The 14,642-nt window shown below is 38.6% G+C and overlaps 1 protein-coding gene across 1 annotated transcript in view; it reads left to right on the top strand.

The window, feature by feature from the left end:
* Positions 1 to 9,018: 9,018 nt before the first annotated feature.
* The window catches only part of manbal (mannosidase beta like), a 10,163-nt gene continuing 4,539 nt past the window's right edge, over positions 9,019 to 14,642 (top strand). Inside the window, exons 1-2 of the mRNA XM_061890052.1 lie at positions 9,019 to 9,211; positions 11,375 to 11,543. Coding sequence (XP_061746036.1) covers positions 11,394 to 11,543 — 150 coding nt within the window. The 5' untranslated portion in view covers positions 9,019 to 9,211; positions 11,375 to 11,393. The remainder of the gene's footprint in view (positions 9,212 to 11,374; positions 11,544 to 14,642) is intronic.

Raw genomic sequence — 14,642 nt, forward strand, 5'->3', positions numbered from 1 at the left:
TTTTTTTTTTTAATCCGTCCTTTCTAATCCATTTTCGACAGCTTGTTACTCTCTGTTTAGCCTTTGTTTTTTTTCCTGACCGATATCATCCCTACAAGCCTGTTTTGCAGGTATCCCTGCATGTCAGGGAATTTTATTCGACACCTGAATCCCGTTTCTAAATTTTCAAAAATCGATAAATCAATTAAATTATATAATTTTCTCTCAATATGCTCTCCCAAGTTAAAAAAAAACAAAACTTTTTTTTAATTATTATTATTATTTAATCCGTTCTTTCTTATCCATTTTCGACCGCTTGTTAATCTCAGTGTCTTCTAGCCGCTCATGGAATAAAATCACCTGACGAGCAGGGAAACCTGCGAAACAGGCTTGTAGGGATGATATGGCCTCTGTGTTTTTTCCTGACCTGTATCATCCCTACAAGCCTGTTTCGCAGGTTTCCCTGCTTGTCAGGGGATTTTATTCGACATCTGAATCCCGATTCTAAATTGTGAATTTTCAAAAATCGATGAATCAGTTAAATTATAGAATTTTCTCTCAATATGCTCTCCCAAGTTAAATTTTTTTTTTTTTAAATTTGTATTATTATTATTTTTTAATCCGTTCTTTTTAATCCATTTTCGACCGCTTGTTACTCTGTGTCTTCTAGCCGCTCATCGAATAAAATCCCCTGACGAGCAGGGAAACCTGCGAAACAGGCTTGAAGGGATGATATAGCCTCTGTGTTTTTTCCTGACCTATATCATCCCTACAAGCCTGTTTCGCAGGTTTCCCTGCTCGTCAGGCGATTTTATTCGATTAGCAGGGAAACCTGCGAAACAGGCTTGTAGGGATGATATAGTCTCTGTGTTTTTTCCTGACCTATATCATCCCTACAAGACTGTTTCGCAGGTTTCCCTGCTTGTCAGGGGATTTTATTCGGCATCTGAATCCCGATTCTAAATTGTGAATTTTCAAAAATCGATGAATCAATTAAAATATAGAATTTTCTCTCAATATGATCTTCGAATTAAATAAAAGTTTTTGTCATTATTTTTTAAGCCGTTCTTTGTAATCCATTTTCGACCGCTTGTTACTCTGTGTCTTCTAGCCGCGCATCGAATAAAATCCCCTGACGAGCAGGGAAACCTGCAAAACAGGCTTGTAGGGATGATATAGTCTCTGTATTTTTTTCCTGACCTATATCATCCCTACAAGCCTGTTTCGCAGGTTTCCCTGCTCGTCAGGCGATTTTATTCGACATCTGAATCCCGATTCTAAATTGTGAATTTTCAAAAATCGATGAATCAATTAAATTATAGAATTTTCTCTCAATATGCTCTCCCAAGTTAAAATTTTTTTTTTTTTAATTTGTATTATTATTATTTTTTAATCCGTTCTTTTTAATCCATTTTCGACTGCTTCTTACTCAGTGTATTCTAGCTGCTCATCGAATAAAATCACCTGACGAGCAGGGAAACCTACGAAACAGGCTTGTAGGGATGATATAGCCTCAGTGTTTTTTCCTGACCTATATCATCCCTACAAGCCTGTTTCGCAGGTTTCCCTGCTCGTCAGGCGATTTTATTCGACATCTGAATCCCGATTCTAAATTGTGAATTTTCAAAAATCGATGAATCAATTAAATTATAGAATTTTCTCTCAATATGCTCTCCCAAGTTAAAATTTTTTTTTTTTTAATTTGTATTATTATTATTTTTTAATCCGTTCTTTTTAATCCATTTTCGACTGCTTCTTACTCAGTGTATTCTAGCTGCTCATCGAATAAAATCACCTGACGAGCAGGGAAACCTGTGAAACCGGCTTGAAGGGATTATATAGCGTCTGTGTTTTTTCGTGACATATATCATCCCTATATATATATATATATATATATATATATATATATATATATACACACATATGTGTGTTATCGATGGGAAAATGCATTTTTAGACAATTTGATTTGTCTTAGCGGCTAGGAGACACCGAGAGTAACAAGCGGTACAAAATGAATTAGAAAGGACAGATTTTTTTTTTAAATAATAATAATAATAATAATAATAATAATTATATATAAATAATAATAATTTTATTACATTTCTATAACTGTGGACTTCCCGTTGGCCGGATGTCGGAAGCTGCCGGGTTGGATCCGGCCCACGGAACGTAGTTTGGGGACCGCTGACCTTGATCATGTGTTTAAATAATATAATAATACTTTTCTGAAGCTAATTTTCCTTTTATTTTCTGATCACTTAAGAGTCTGTTCAAGCGCCCAATATAGGAAATAAAATGATTGAATTTGGGGCTGACACTGAAGATTTAATTCTGAAAAGTAAAGCACCTCACATGTTTTGGGACTTTACACAACATGACCATGTGAAGGAGTCACAACAATAAAAAAACATGGCTAATATATTTTGTTAGGCCTGTACATAGAATACTCATGCTTTCAAATGGTTGTATTTAAATATGTGAATTAAAGGCCTACTGAAAGCCACTACTACCGACCACGCAGTCTGATAGTTTATATATCAATGATGAAATATTAACATTGCAACACATGCCAATACGGCCGGTTTAGTTTACTAAATTGCAATTTTAAAATTGAAAACGTCGCGTATGATGACACGTGCGTTTGACATCTAAAACATTATTTTCCAGCTCGATCCAGGCTATAAGTACTCTGCTTTAATCGCATAATTACACAGTATTCTGGACATCTGTGTTGCTGAATGTTTTGCAATTTGATCAATTAATAATGGAGAAGTCAAAGTAGAAAGATGGAAGTGGGAAGCTTTTAGCCTTTAGCCACACAAACACAGCCGGTGTTTCCTTGTTTAAAAAAAAAAAAGCTTTACTATGGAAAAGAGCGGTCCAGCGAACATGGATCCTGACCACATGTCAACCGGCAGGTTTCGGTGAGAAAATTGTGGTAATAAGGTTGGCTCTTACCGTAGTTATGAGCGGAGCCAGCGTGGCGATTATTACCTCCACCCACGGAGACACTGGCGGTCACTAAACCCGTGGCCACACCCCTCCGACTTTCAGGTACTATATAATATCACTAAATCACTAGCAACACAATAAGCAGATAAAGGATTTTCCAGAATTATCCTAGTAAATGGGTCTAATAACATCTGAATCGCTCCCACTGCAAACGCCTTTTTTTTTCTTTCTAGTCCTTCACTATCAATATCCTCATCCACGAAACTTTCATCCTCGCTCAAATTAAGGGGGAAATTGTCGCTTTCTTGGTCTGAATCGCCCTAGCCGCAGAGTGTTTCCAGAGCCTGAAATGTGGGTGTCCGGGACAAATGCTGAAAGAGATTTTTACATGAAAGTTCTAAAGTTTAGTGATTTATCAGATGTATCAGATTGTAGATGTTTTTTCACCCTTCGCGTCCAATCACTAGCAACACAATAGGCAGATAAAGGATTTTCCAGAATTATCCTAGTAAATGTGTATAATAACATCTGAATCACTCCCACTGCAGTCGCCTTTTTTTTTTTCTAGTCCTTCACTATCAATATCCTCATCCACAAATCTTTCATCCTCGCTCAAATTAAGAGGGAAATTGTCGCTTTCTCGGTCCGAATCGCTCTAGCTGCTGGTGGCCATGATTGTAAACAATGTGAGGATGTGAGGAGCTCCACAACCCATGACGTCACGCGCACATCGTCTGCTACTTCCGGTACAGGCAAGGCTTTTTTATTAGCGACCAAAAGTTGCAAACTTTATCGTCGATGTTCTCTACTAAATCCTTTCAGCAAAAATATGGCAATATCGCGAAATGATCAAGTATGACACATAGAATGGACCTGCTATCCCCGTTTAAATAAGAAAATCTCATTTCAGTAGGCCTTTAATTCTGAAAAGTATAGCACCTCACATGTTTTGGGACTTTATTTACACAACGTGACCATATGAAGGAGTAACAACAATAAAAAAACATGGCTAATATATTTTGTTAGGCCTGTACATGGAATACTCATGCTTTCAAATGGTTGTATTTAAATATGCGAATTAATATGTAAGCCTGACCGTGTCTTCAATCTTTGGCAGAAGGAGAATTAGAAATGTATTACAACATTAACATTATTTTTTGGAAACAAAGTCCAATCATAATAGTCAGTAAGTGTATGATTTTGGAAATAAATTCAGCCCAAGCGCGTTTATTCCGGATAAGTGTTTGATAAAGATGAAATATTTCAGTGTTTACTAAGTGTCAGGGTTATTTGTTGTTGAACCCCATGATGCAGAGATGGAGGCAGGCATTGGATATGAAGACATGATTTAATTAAAACTAAACAAGAACAAACAAAAAGCACGCAGGTGGGCGGAATAACCAACTAAGGGAGCTAGCACTGGGAGCTAGAAAAACAAAAAGGGACTTTAGCATGGAAGCTAGTGGATAGCAAACAGAAAAACTGGAAATAACTAATGCTAACAGAAACAGCTTACCGCTACGACGACCAGGACAAAGTGTAGCATGACAGGTAGGAGCTGTAACAAAATGACACGACAGGTAGCACGACAAGAGTGACATGTGGCAACGACAATGCAATACAATGATCCAGCAACTGACACAAGACAAAGGAGGTACAAATAGGAGCCGGCTGATTGGCAACAGGTGTGGCCAGATGCCAATCAGCCGCAGCTGAAGGAGAACACAGAACTCGGGGAACAAGACAGGAAGCCGACAAAATAAGAGCACTAGACATGAACTAAGGACAGGAAATACTAAAAACACTGAGGAGGAACACAGCACTCAGGGAACAAGACAGGAAGCTGACAAATTAAGAGCACTTGACAGGAACTTAAACACAGGAAACAGACAAATGCAGAGGAAAAAACTAAAACATAGGCAAACTGTCAGGGGCAAGCCCGACACTAAGGCTTCCAATTAGAGCCAAGCCTTTGACAATATCAGTGGTTCTTAACCTGGGTTCGATCGAACCCTAGGGGTTCTGTGAGTCAGCCTCAGGGGTTCGGCAGAGCCTCCGTCGCGGAGGTCGAGACACACCCGACTCATCGTGTAAATACAAACTTTTCCCTATCGCCGTATTATGGATACCACCAAAAATATTCCCTCTAATTTTCCATCAGATTTGCAGGTGTGTAATTTGTTGTGGTTTTGGTTTTGTTCTTTGAACAAGGTGATGTTTTTGCACGGTTCATTTTGTGCACCAGTAAAAAAACTGATAACTTTATCTTGAATTTGAAAACAAAAACACATTTTATTTTTCACTAAAGAAGAGTACGGGGAATGCCTGTATTAGACCTGGGCAAATTAAGGCCCCGGGGGCCACATGCGGCACGTTAAGCTTTTCAATCTGGCCCGCCGGACATTCGCAAATATTTTTTTTAGATCTTTAAGATAGAAAGTGTAGCTGCCTTTATGATGTTTTCTAATAACCGCAAGTCTTCAACTATACAAAGTATTTCAATGGTTGGAATATGCAATTTTGAATGATTTTTTAGTGACTAGTGTTGTCCCGATGCCAATATTATTTCGATACTTTTTGATACTTTTCTAAATAAAGGAGACCTAAAAAAAATGCATTATTGGCTTTATTTTAACAAAAGATCTTAAGGTGTGGCGGACCGGTACTTTTCAGAGGCGGTATGGTACCAAATATGATTCATTATTATCGCGGTACTATACTAATACCCGTATACCGTCCAGTCCTACTAGTGACTATGATAATCTACGTCACAGCAACTCAGACGAGGCACCAAGCAGTGTGGGTGGGGAGCGTTTCCACAGAGCAGTGGTTCTCAAATGGGGGTACTTGAAGGTATAATAATAATAATAATGGATTAGATATATATCACGCTTTTCTATTGTTAGATACTCAAAGCGCTCACAGAGAAGTGGGAACCCATCATTCATTCACACCTGGTGGTGGTAAGCTACCTCTGTAACCACAGCTGCCCTGGGGTAGACTGACGGAAGCGTGGCTGCCAGTTTGCGCCTACGGCCCCTCCGACCACCACCAATCATTCATTCATCATTCATTCACCAGTGTGAGCGGCACCGGGGGCAAAGGGTGAAGTGTCCTGCCCAAGGACACAGCGGCAGCGATTTGGATGTCAATAGGTGGGAAGCGAACCTGCAACCCTCGGGTTTCTGGCACAGCCGCTCTACCCACTACGCCATGCCGCCAAGGGGTATGTGAGATTTTTTTTAAATATTCTAAAAATAGAAACACTTCAAAAATCCTTTATAAATATATTTATTGAATAATACTTCAATAAAATATGAATGTAAATTCATTAACTGTGGAAAAAAAATACAGCAATGCCATATTCAGTGTTGACAGCTGGATTTTTTGTGGACATTTTCCATAAATATTAGGGATGCACCGAAATGAAAATTTGTTGCCAAAGCCGAAGCCGAATAAAATTTAAACTCTTGGCCAAAGGCCGAATACCGTATACCGAATAATGAATGCAGTTTTTCACAATTTTTTTATATTGCATCAATAGCCTAGAATAAATATTCAGACATGTTTTTCAAATAAAGTAATTTTTTATTGAATATTTACATTTTTTAAATAATCCAGTAGCCTTTGATTTTCAAAAAAAAGCACAAAGTTTTTCATTTATATTAGGCCTTCAAACAAAACATGCATTCCAAAAAAAAATAAAGTTCATTAAAGTGGATAAACCCACAACAAATGAATTATTGTCCTTTTGGCAAAAGTCTGCTTAGCCACAGTAGATATGCTGATAATGTAAACAGAAGGCTCAAGTAAATTTCAATTAAGTGTGTGCTTGTAACCTCATACACTTATACAGGTACACAACATATCCCAACGTCACCGCGTCACTGCACGTTGGTTGATTGCGTCACCGCGTCAAAAAATTGCGTCGCACGCCACTATTCGGCCTCGTTTTTAACTCATTCCACCGAAGGCCGAATGTGGCTTTTTTTTGCCATTTTCGTCCGAATATATTCGGTTACCGATTAATCGGTGCATCCCTAATAAATATTGATGTTAAATATTTCTTTTTGTGAAGAAATGTTTACAATTAAGTTGATGAATCCATATGGATCTCTATTACAATCCCCAAAGAGGGCATTTTAAGTTGATGATTACTTCTATGCAAAGAAATCTTTATTTATGATTGAATCACTTGTCAATCAATGTTTATTTATATAGCCCCAAATCACAAATATCTCAAAGGACTGCACAAACCATTACGACTACAACATCCTCGGAAGAACCCACAAAAGGGAGAGGAAAACTCACACCCAGTGGGCAGGGAGAATTCACATCCAGTGGGACACCATGACAATGCTGACTATGAGAAACCTTGGAGAGGACCTCAGATGTGGGCAACCCCCCCCCCCCCCCCCCCCCCCCCCCCTCTAGGGGACCGAAAGCAATGGATGTCGAGCGGGTCTAACATGATACTGTGAAAGTTCAATCCATAGTGGCTCCAACACAGCCGCGAGAGTTCAGTTCAAGCGGATCCAAGACAGCAGCGAGAGTCCCGTCCACGGGAAACCATCTCAAGCGGAGGCGGGTCAGCAGCGTAGAGATGTCCCCAACCGATACAGGCGAGCGGTCCATCCTGGGTCCCGACGAGCGGTCCATCATGGGTCTCGACTCTGGACAGCCAGTACTTCATCCATGGTCATCCGACCAGACCCCCTCCACAAGGGAGGGGGGGACATAGGAGAAAAAAGAAAAGAAGCGGCAGATCAACTGGTCTAAAAAGGAGGTCTATTTAAAGGCTAGAGTATACAGATGAGTTTTAAGGTGAGACTTAAATGCTTCTACTGAGGTAGCATCTCGAACTGTTACCGGGAGGGCATTCCAGAGTACTGGAGCCCGAACGGAAAACGCTCTATAGCCCGCAGACTTTTTTTGGGCTCTAGGAATCACTAATAAGCCGGAGTCTTGTGTATTTTTCAACAAGTTTTTAGTTATTTTTACATCTTTTTTTCCAAATAGTTCAAGAAAGACCACTACACATGAGCAATATTTTTCACTGTTATAGTGAAGTGAAGTGAATTATATTTATATAGCGCTTTTCTCAAGTGACTCAAAGCGCTTTACATAATGACACCCAATATCTAAGTTACATTTAAAGCAGTGTGGGTGGCACTGGGAGCAGGAGGGTAAAGTGTCTTGCCCAAGGACACAACTGCAGTAACTAGGATGGCACAAGCGGGAATCGAACCTGCAACCCTCAAGTTGCTGGCACGGCCACTCTACCAACCGAGCTGTGCCCCCCAAACTTATGACGTAGTGCTGTTTTTTTGCTTCTTTATCTCCTTTTTTCAACCCAAAATTCTTTGTTCTGATCAGGGGGTACTCGAATTAAAAAAATGTTCACCGGGGGTCCATCACTGAAAAAAGGTTGAGAACCCCTTCCACAGAGTGTTTCCAGAGCCTGAAATGTGGGTGTCCGGGACAGAAGCTGAAAGAGATTTTTACATGAAAGTTCTAAAGTTTAGTGATTTATCAGATGTATCAGATTGTAGATGTTTTTTTTTACCCTTCGCGTCCATATTTCGCTGTTGCTTTTGGCCTGATTGTAAAATATGTCGGCGTAGAGGGGGTGTGACGTTCATATGTTGCCAATATTCAGGGTTTTATCGTTCATAGAAAAATTCAAAATTCCATTCCGTTTTTAAGGCGGTCAGTCAGAACATTTTTGGCATTCGATCAGATTTTATATTAGTTTCCCCAAAAATAGATACACCGGCAGAAAGACACATTTTTTTCTCTAAATTTGGCCCCCCAAGTCAAAATAATTGTCAAGGCCTGGCCGATATGAGAGTGGTGGGGTTCGGTACCTCCAACAAGGTTAAGAACCACTGGTCTATATAATGTACCAAAATATAAGCAAATAAAACACATAATCAATGATAAAACTGTTTAAATTACAATACGACTTACACAGGCAGGAGAAATGACAAAAAGAACTGCCATGTTCAAAATCGAACGTTAGAGGACGACATTTGCAAAGTCACGAGCACCAGCGTCACCAGGCCGGAACCGGATATACGTCAAAAAATTAAAACGTCACTTCCGGCAAGGTCCAGTTCCACAGTGATCCGAACTTACGTCGGAAGAAGGATACATATATGCCTTATTTTTATCTGTGGAGCTACCTTTTACAACATTGACTCATATTCTACCGGTTGTAACAATTCCAAGTTTGACTACGATTAAAGTTTCTTAACGCTCATCTGTATTTTCGCTTCTGGTAAGCCCGTTTTTTACTTATATTCAATGCCACGTTGAGCTGTTTTTAGCCGTGTAAGCTACAATGCCCTGCTGCGTTCAGGGCACTGCTGGCAGCGTCGGAAACTAGCAATAACAAAATAACATTTAAGCAAAAATATGTAAAGGCGTTGAGTATGTTTTTGTTGCTCTGTGATTTTACAGTATGTGCTAATGTAGATGTGCATTTTACAAGCACATAGCCACACTCCATCATAATACTATTTGCAGTAGTATAACCTAGCACTTTGTTTTTCAACCTTTTTTGAGCAAAGGAGGCACACCATCAGCAGTACAAGTAAAAAAACAAAAAAAAACTCCACTAGGTTGTCTTGTTTTATTTTGAGTCCAGGATGCTTTCCTTCTTTGTGGAGACATTGTTGATTGTCATGTCATGTACGGATGTGCTTTGTGGATGCCGTCTGTAAGTCTTTGCTGTCGTCCAGCATTCTGTTTTTGTTTACTTTGTAGCCAGTTAAGTTTTACTTTCGTTTTGGACAGCCATCCCTATGCTTCATTGCCTTTTCCTTTTCTTTTTGTTCATTTTTGGTTTAAGCGTTACATACCTTTTTACCTTGGTATTACGACAAACCATCCTCGACGCGTTCCGACTTCTACAACGCAATTAACTACCTGCTGCCACTTACTGATATGAAGTTTTACTCGGTTACCTTGCTGCCACTTACTGATATGAAGTTTTACTCGGTTACCTTGCAGAGCTCATTTAACCTTTTTTTGAGCAAAGGCAGTTTTTTCAATAAAAAAATACAGAGGCACACCACCAGCAGAAAACGTAAAAAAAATTAAACTCCACAAGGTTGTCGTGCTTTATTTTCAGTTTGTTGTTTTTTTTTCCTGTGTGTAGTGTTTGAGTTTCTTTCTGGTGCTGTTATTCTGGTGGCCCTTCCTGTTTTGTTGGTGTTTTCCTGTTGTAGCTTCACGCCTTCCTTTGAGTGCTATTGCCTGACCTCCTTTCTATTGGCAAACAAGACTATTTCAGTTGTGTGGGGACATTGTCGATTGTAATTTCATGTACGGATGTACTTTGTGGATGCCGTCTCTGCTCCACACGCTGTAAGTCTTTGCTGTCGTCCAGCATTCTGTTCTTGTTTACTTTGTAGCCAGTTCAGTTTTACTTTCGTTTTGCATACCCATCCCTATGCTTCATTGCCTTTTCCTTTTATTCATTTTTGGTTTAAGTGTTACATACCTTTTAACCTACACACCGTCTCCCGCTTTGCTCTGCATTTTGGGATTATGGCAAACCATTCTCGACGCGTTCCGACTTCTACAACGTGATTAACTACCCGCTGCCAACCTACTGATATGAAGTTTTACTTGGTTACCTTGCCGAGTTAATTAAACCTTTTTTTGCGCAAAGGCACCGTTTTTTCAATAAAAAAATACGGAGGCACACCACCAGCAGTAAAACACGTAAAAAAGAAACTCCTTCAGGTTGTCTTGCTTTATTTTGAGTTTGTTGTTGTTGTCCTGTGTGTAGTGTTTGAGTTCCTGTCTGGCGCTGTTATTTTGGTGGCCCTTCCTGTTTTGTTGTTTGTTTCCTGTTGCAGCTTCACGCCTTCCTTTAAATGCTATTGCCTGATCTGTTTTATATTGGCAAACAAGACTATTTCAGATGTGTTGGGACAATGTCGATTGTATTGTCATATAAGGATGTACTTTGCTCCACACGCTGTAAGTCTTTGCTGTCGTCCAGCATTCTGTTTTTGTTTACTTTGTAGCCAGTTCAGTTTTACTTTCGCTTTGCATGGCCATCCCTATGCTTCATTGCCTTTTCCTTTTATTCATTTTTAGTTTAAGCGTTACATACCTTTTAACCTGCACACCGTCTCCCGCTGTGCTCTGCATTTTGGGATTACGACAAACCATCCTCAACGCGTTCCGACTTCTACAACGAAATTAACTACCTGCTGCCACCTACTGATATGGAGTCTTACTTGGTTACCCTGCCGAGCTCTACACAGCAGACACTATACAATATTTTTGGACCAATTAGGTGAAGTTGCATGATTTCCCACGGCGCACCAGACAATATCTCAGGGCACAGTGGTTGAAAAACACTGATCCAGCATGCATCTTAGTTTAGTCGTGTGTGTGAGGATCATCATCCTTTTTTGTTCCTCAGGTTGCTGAAGGTAGCAAATATGTCGGCAGATCTGGACCTGTCTCCTCCTGAAGTCCCAGAGCCAACTTTTTTAGAGAGCCTACTGCGGTACGGGCTGTTTCTTGGCGCCATCTTCCAGCTGGTCTGCATCCTGGCCATCATTGTCCCAACACCCAAAGGGCATGAAAAGGTAGGGACGTACTTATTTGTTCTAATAACCTGTTAAGTTTTAGAGAAGCTTATGGGACTACCAAAAGTTTTCGATACTTAAAAATGAGACGACCAACACCAAAACGTGCAAAAAAAAAGAAATAACAAAAAGGTTTTATTCCACCTGTTCGTGTTGAGCGTTAAAGGCCTACTGAAACCCACTACTACCGACCACGCAGTCTGATAGTTTATATATCAATGATGAAATATTAACATTGCAACACATGCCAATAAGGCCGGTTTAGTTTACTAAATTGCAATTGTAAATTTCGCGCAAATTATCTTGCGGAAAACGTTGCGGTATGACGACGCGTGCTCGTGACGTCACGGATTGTTGCGGACATTTTGATCCAGCACCGATTTTAGCTATAAGTCGTCTGCTTAAATCGCAAAATTACACAGTATTCTGGACATCTGTGTTGCTGAATCTTTTGCAATTCGTTCAATTGATAATGGAGACGTCAAAGAAGAAAGATGTAGGTGGGAAGTGGTGTATTGCGGCTGCCTTTAACAACACAAATTCAGCCTGTGTTTCCTTGTTTACGTTCCGGAAATATGACGGTGATGATTTACTAAGGAACAGAGCGGTCAAGCGGACATGGTTCCCTACCACATGTAAACCGGTAACCCTCAGATTGCTGGCACGGCCACTTTCCCGACTTCGCCACGCCGTCCAGAACATGTTCATGTATGTCTTAATTATGTATTAGTTTTAATGATATTGGTAGTTTATTTTATTATTTGAATCATGTATTTTTTAATGGTTTGAAACACCACTTATGTGTTCTTTGTTATGACTGTGTCCTATTTTTTTCTGTTGTGTTAGCTAGACCAGTGGTTCTCAAATCGGGGTACTTGAAGGTATGCCAAGGGGTACGTGAGATTTTTTAAAAATATTCTAAAAATAGCAACAATTCAAAAATCCTTTCATAAGTATATGTATTGAAAAATAGAAAAAAATCAAATATCCTTTATAAATATATTTATTGAATAACACTTCAACAAAATATGAATGTAAGTTCATAAACTGTGAAAAGAAATGCAACAATGCAATATTCAGTGTTGACAGCTAGATTTTTTGTGGACAGGTTCCATAAATATTGATGTTAAAGATTTCTTTTTTTTGTGAAGAAATGTTTAGAATTAAGTTGATGAATCCAGAAGGATCTCTATTAAAATCCCCAAAGAGGGCACTTTAAGTTGATGATTACTTCTATGTGTAGAAATCTTTATTGATAATTGAATCACCTGTTTATTTTTCAACAAGTTTTTAGTTATTGTTATATCTTTTTTTCCAAATAGTTCAAGAAAGACCACTACAAATGAGCAATATTTTGCACTGTTATACAATTTAATAAATCAGAAACTGATGACATAGTGCTGTATTTTATTTCTTTATCTCTTCTTTTTAACCAAAAATGCTTTGCTCTGATTAGGGGGTACTTGAATTAAAAAAATGTTCACAAGAGGTACATCACTTAAAGGCTGAGAACCACTGAGCTAGACTATATTGTTAGACTTGTCATTACTTTAACGTACAATACTTCAGAGTTTAAAATAGATACCAATGTCTTGTATTATTTATGCTATGAGACATGTTATTATTCAAAAATACACAGAATTTTGAATTTTAGCAACCATATTAGGTATATTAGCACAAAGTATCTGTATCGGCTCGGTATAGCCGATACCAGCCTGAAATTTACTCGGTAACAGATAAAAAAATAAAGAATAGTGGTATTGCACATAACTACATTTTGCATATTGCTAGCACATAACTGTGGTGCATTAAAGTACTGAAGAATGACATCTTAGTGTTTGATGTAAAACATCTTAGCTGAGAGTACCTGCACATGCTTATAATGATCGATCAATGGAATAACTGGTTTCCAATTACATAATTATGGCTCTGTTTGCACAGGACACCAAATCTGATTTATTTGCACTCACGTGACAAAAATCGGATATTTTTGCCAGTCTGAACGCTCCAAATTGCTTTAAATCAGATCTTTTGGCATCTGATTCGGGCCACATGAGGATGCAATCTGAATCTTTTTGGATTTGGGTCTTTTCAAAAGTGACTGCAGTCTAAACGTCAATGCAACCTGTTTGTGACTTTTACGCCATCTGTGGTCGAGCTACGTCATTCGTGTACGCAGGAAAAAAATGCGTCCTGCCACCGGAAGTGGATATGTCGTCACAACATCCGGTTTCGGAAGCTATGCTTCGTTTTCCGGCGGCCAAATTTTTTTGGTGCATCACTAGTCAATAGTGTACAAATAATGGGCTATATGTCCATCCATTCGTCCATTTTCTACCCCGCTTGTCCCTTTTGGGGTCGCGGGGGTTACTGGAGCCTATCTCAGCTATATGTAATATGTGAATATGAATATATATTTACATTCTGAAGAAATGTCGATTGTTGAAGGACGTGTATACTGTAGTGCAGGGGTCACCAACGCGGTGGCGCGGGCCTGTTCTAAAAATAACTCAAATAGCAGCACTTACCAGTGAGCTGCCTCGATTTTTGAAATTGTATTTATTTACTAGCAAGCTGGTCTTGCTTTGCTTGACATTTTTAATTCTAAGAGAGACAAAACTCAAATAGAATTTGAAAATCCCCAAAAATATTTTCAAGACTTGGTCTTCACTTGTTTAAATAAATTCATTTATTGTTTTACTTTGCTTCTTATAACTTTCAGAAAGACGATTTTAGAGAAAAAATACAAGCTTAAAAATTGTATTAGGATTTTTAAACTGATAAATATTATTATAAATATATTTGGACTCTTTAAAATTCAAAATTCAACCGAAAAAAAGAAAAGAAAAATCAGCTAATTCAAATCGTTTTGAAAAAATAATTTATGGAACATCATTAGTAATTTTTCCTGATTAAGATTAATTTTAGAATTTTGATGACATGTTTACCATAGGTTAAAATCTAATCAGCACGTTGTTAGAATATATAACAAATTGGACCAAGCCATATTTCTAACAAAGACAAATCATTTTTTTGAATTTTAATCATAATAAATTTGAAGAAATATTTCAAAAATATTTTTCATCGAAAAAACAGAAG

Source organism: Nerophis ophidion, linkage group LG02 (genome assembly GCF_033978795.1).
Source record: "Nerophis ophidion isolate RoL-2023_Sa linkage group LG02, RoL_Noph_v1.0, whole genome shotgun sequence".
NCBI lineage: Eukaryota > Metazoa > Chordata > Actinopteri > Syngnathiformes > Syngnathidae > Nerophis > Nerophis ophidion.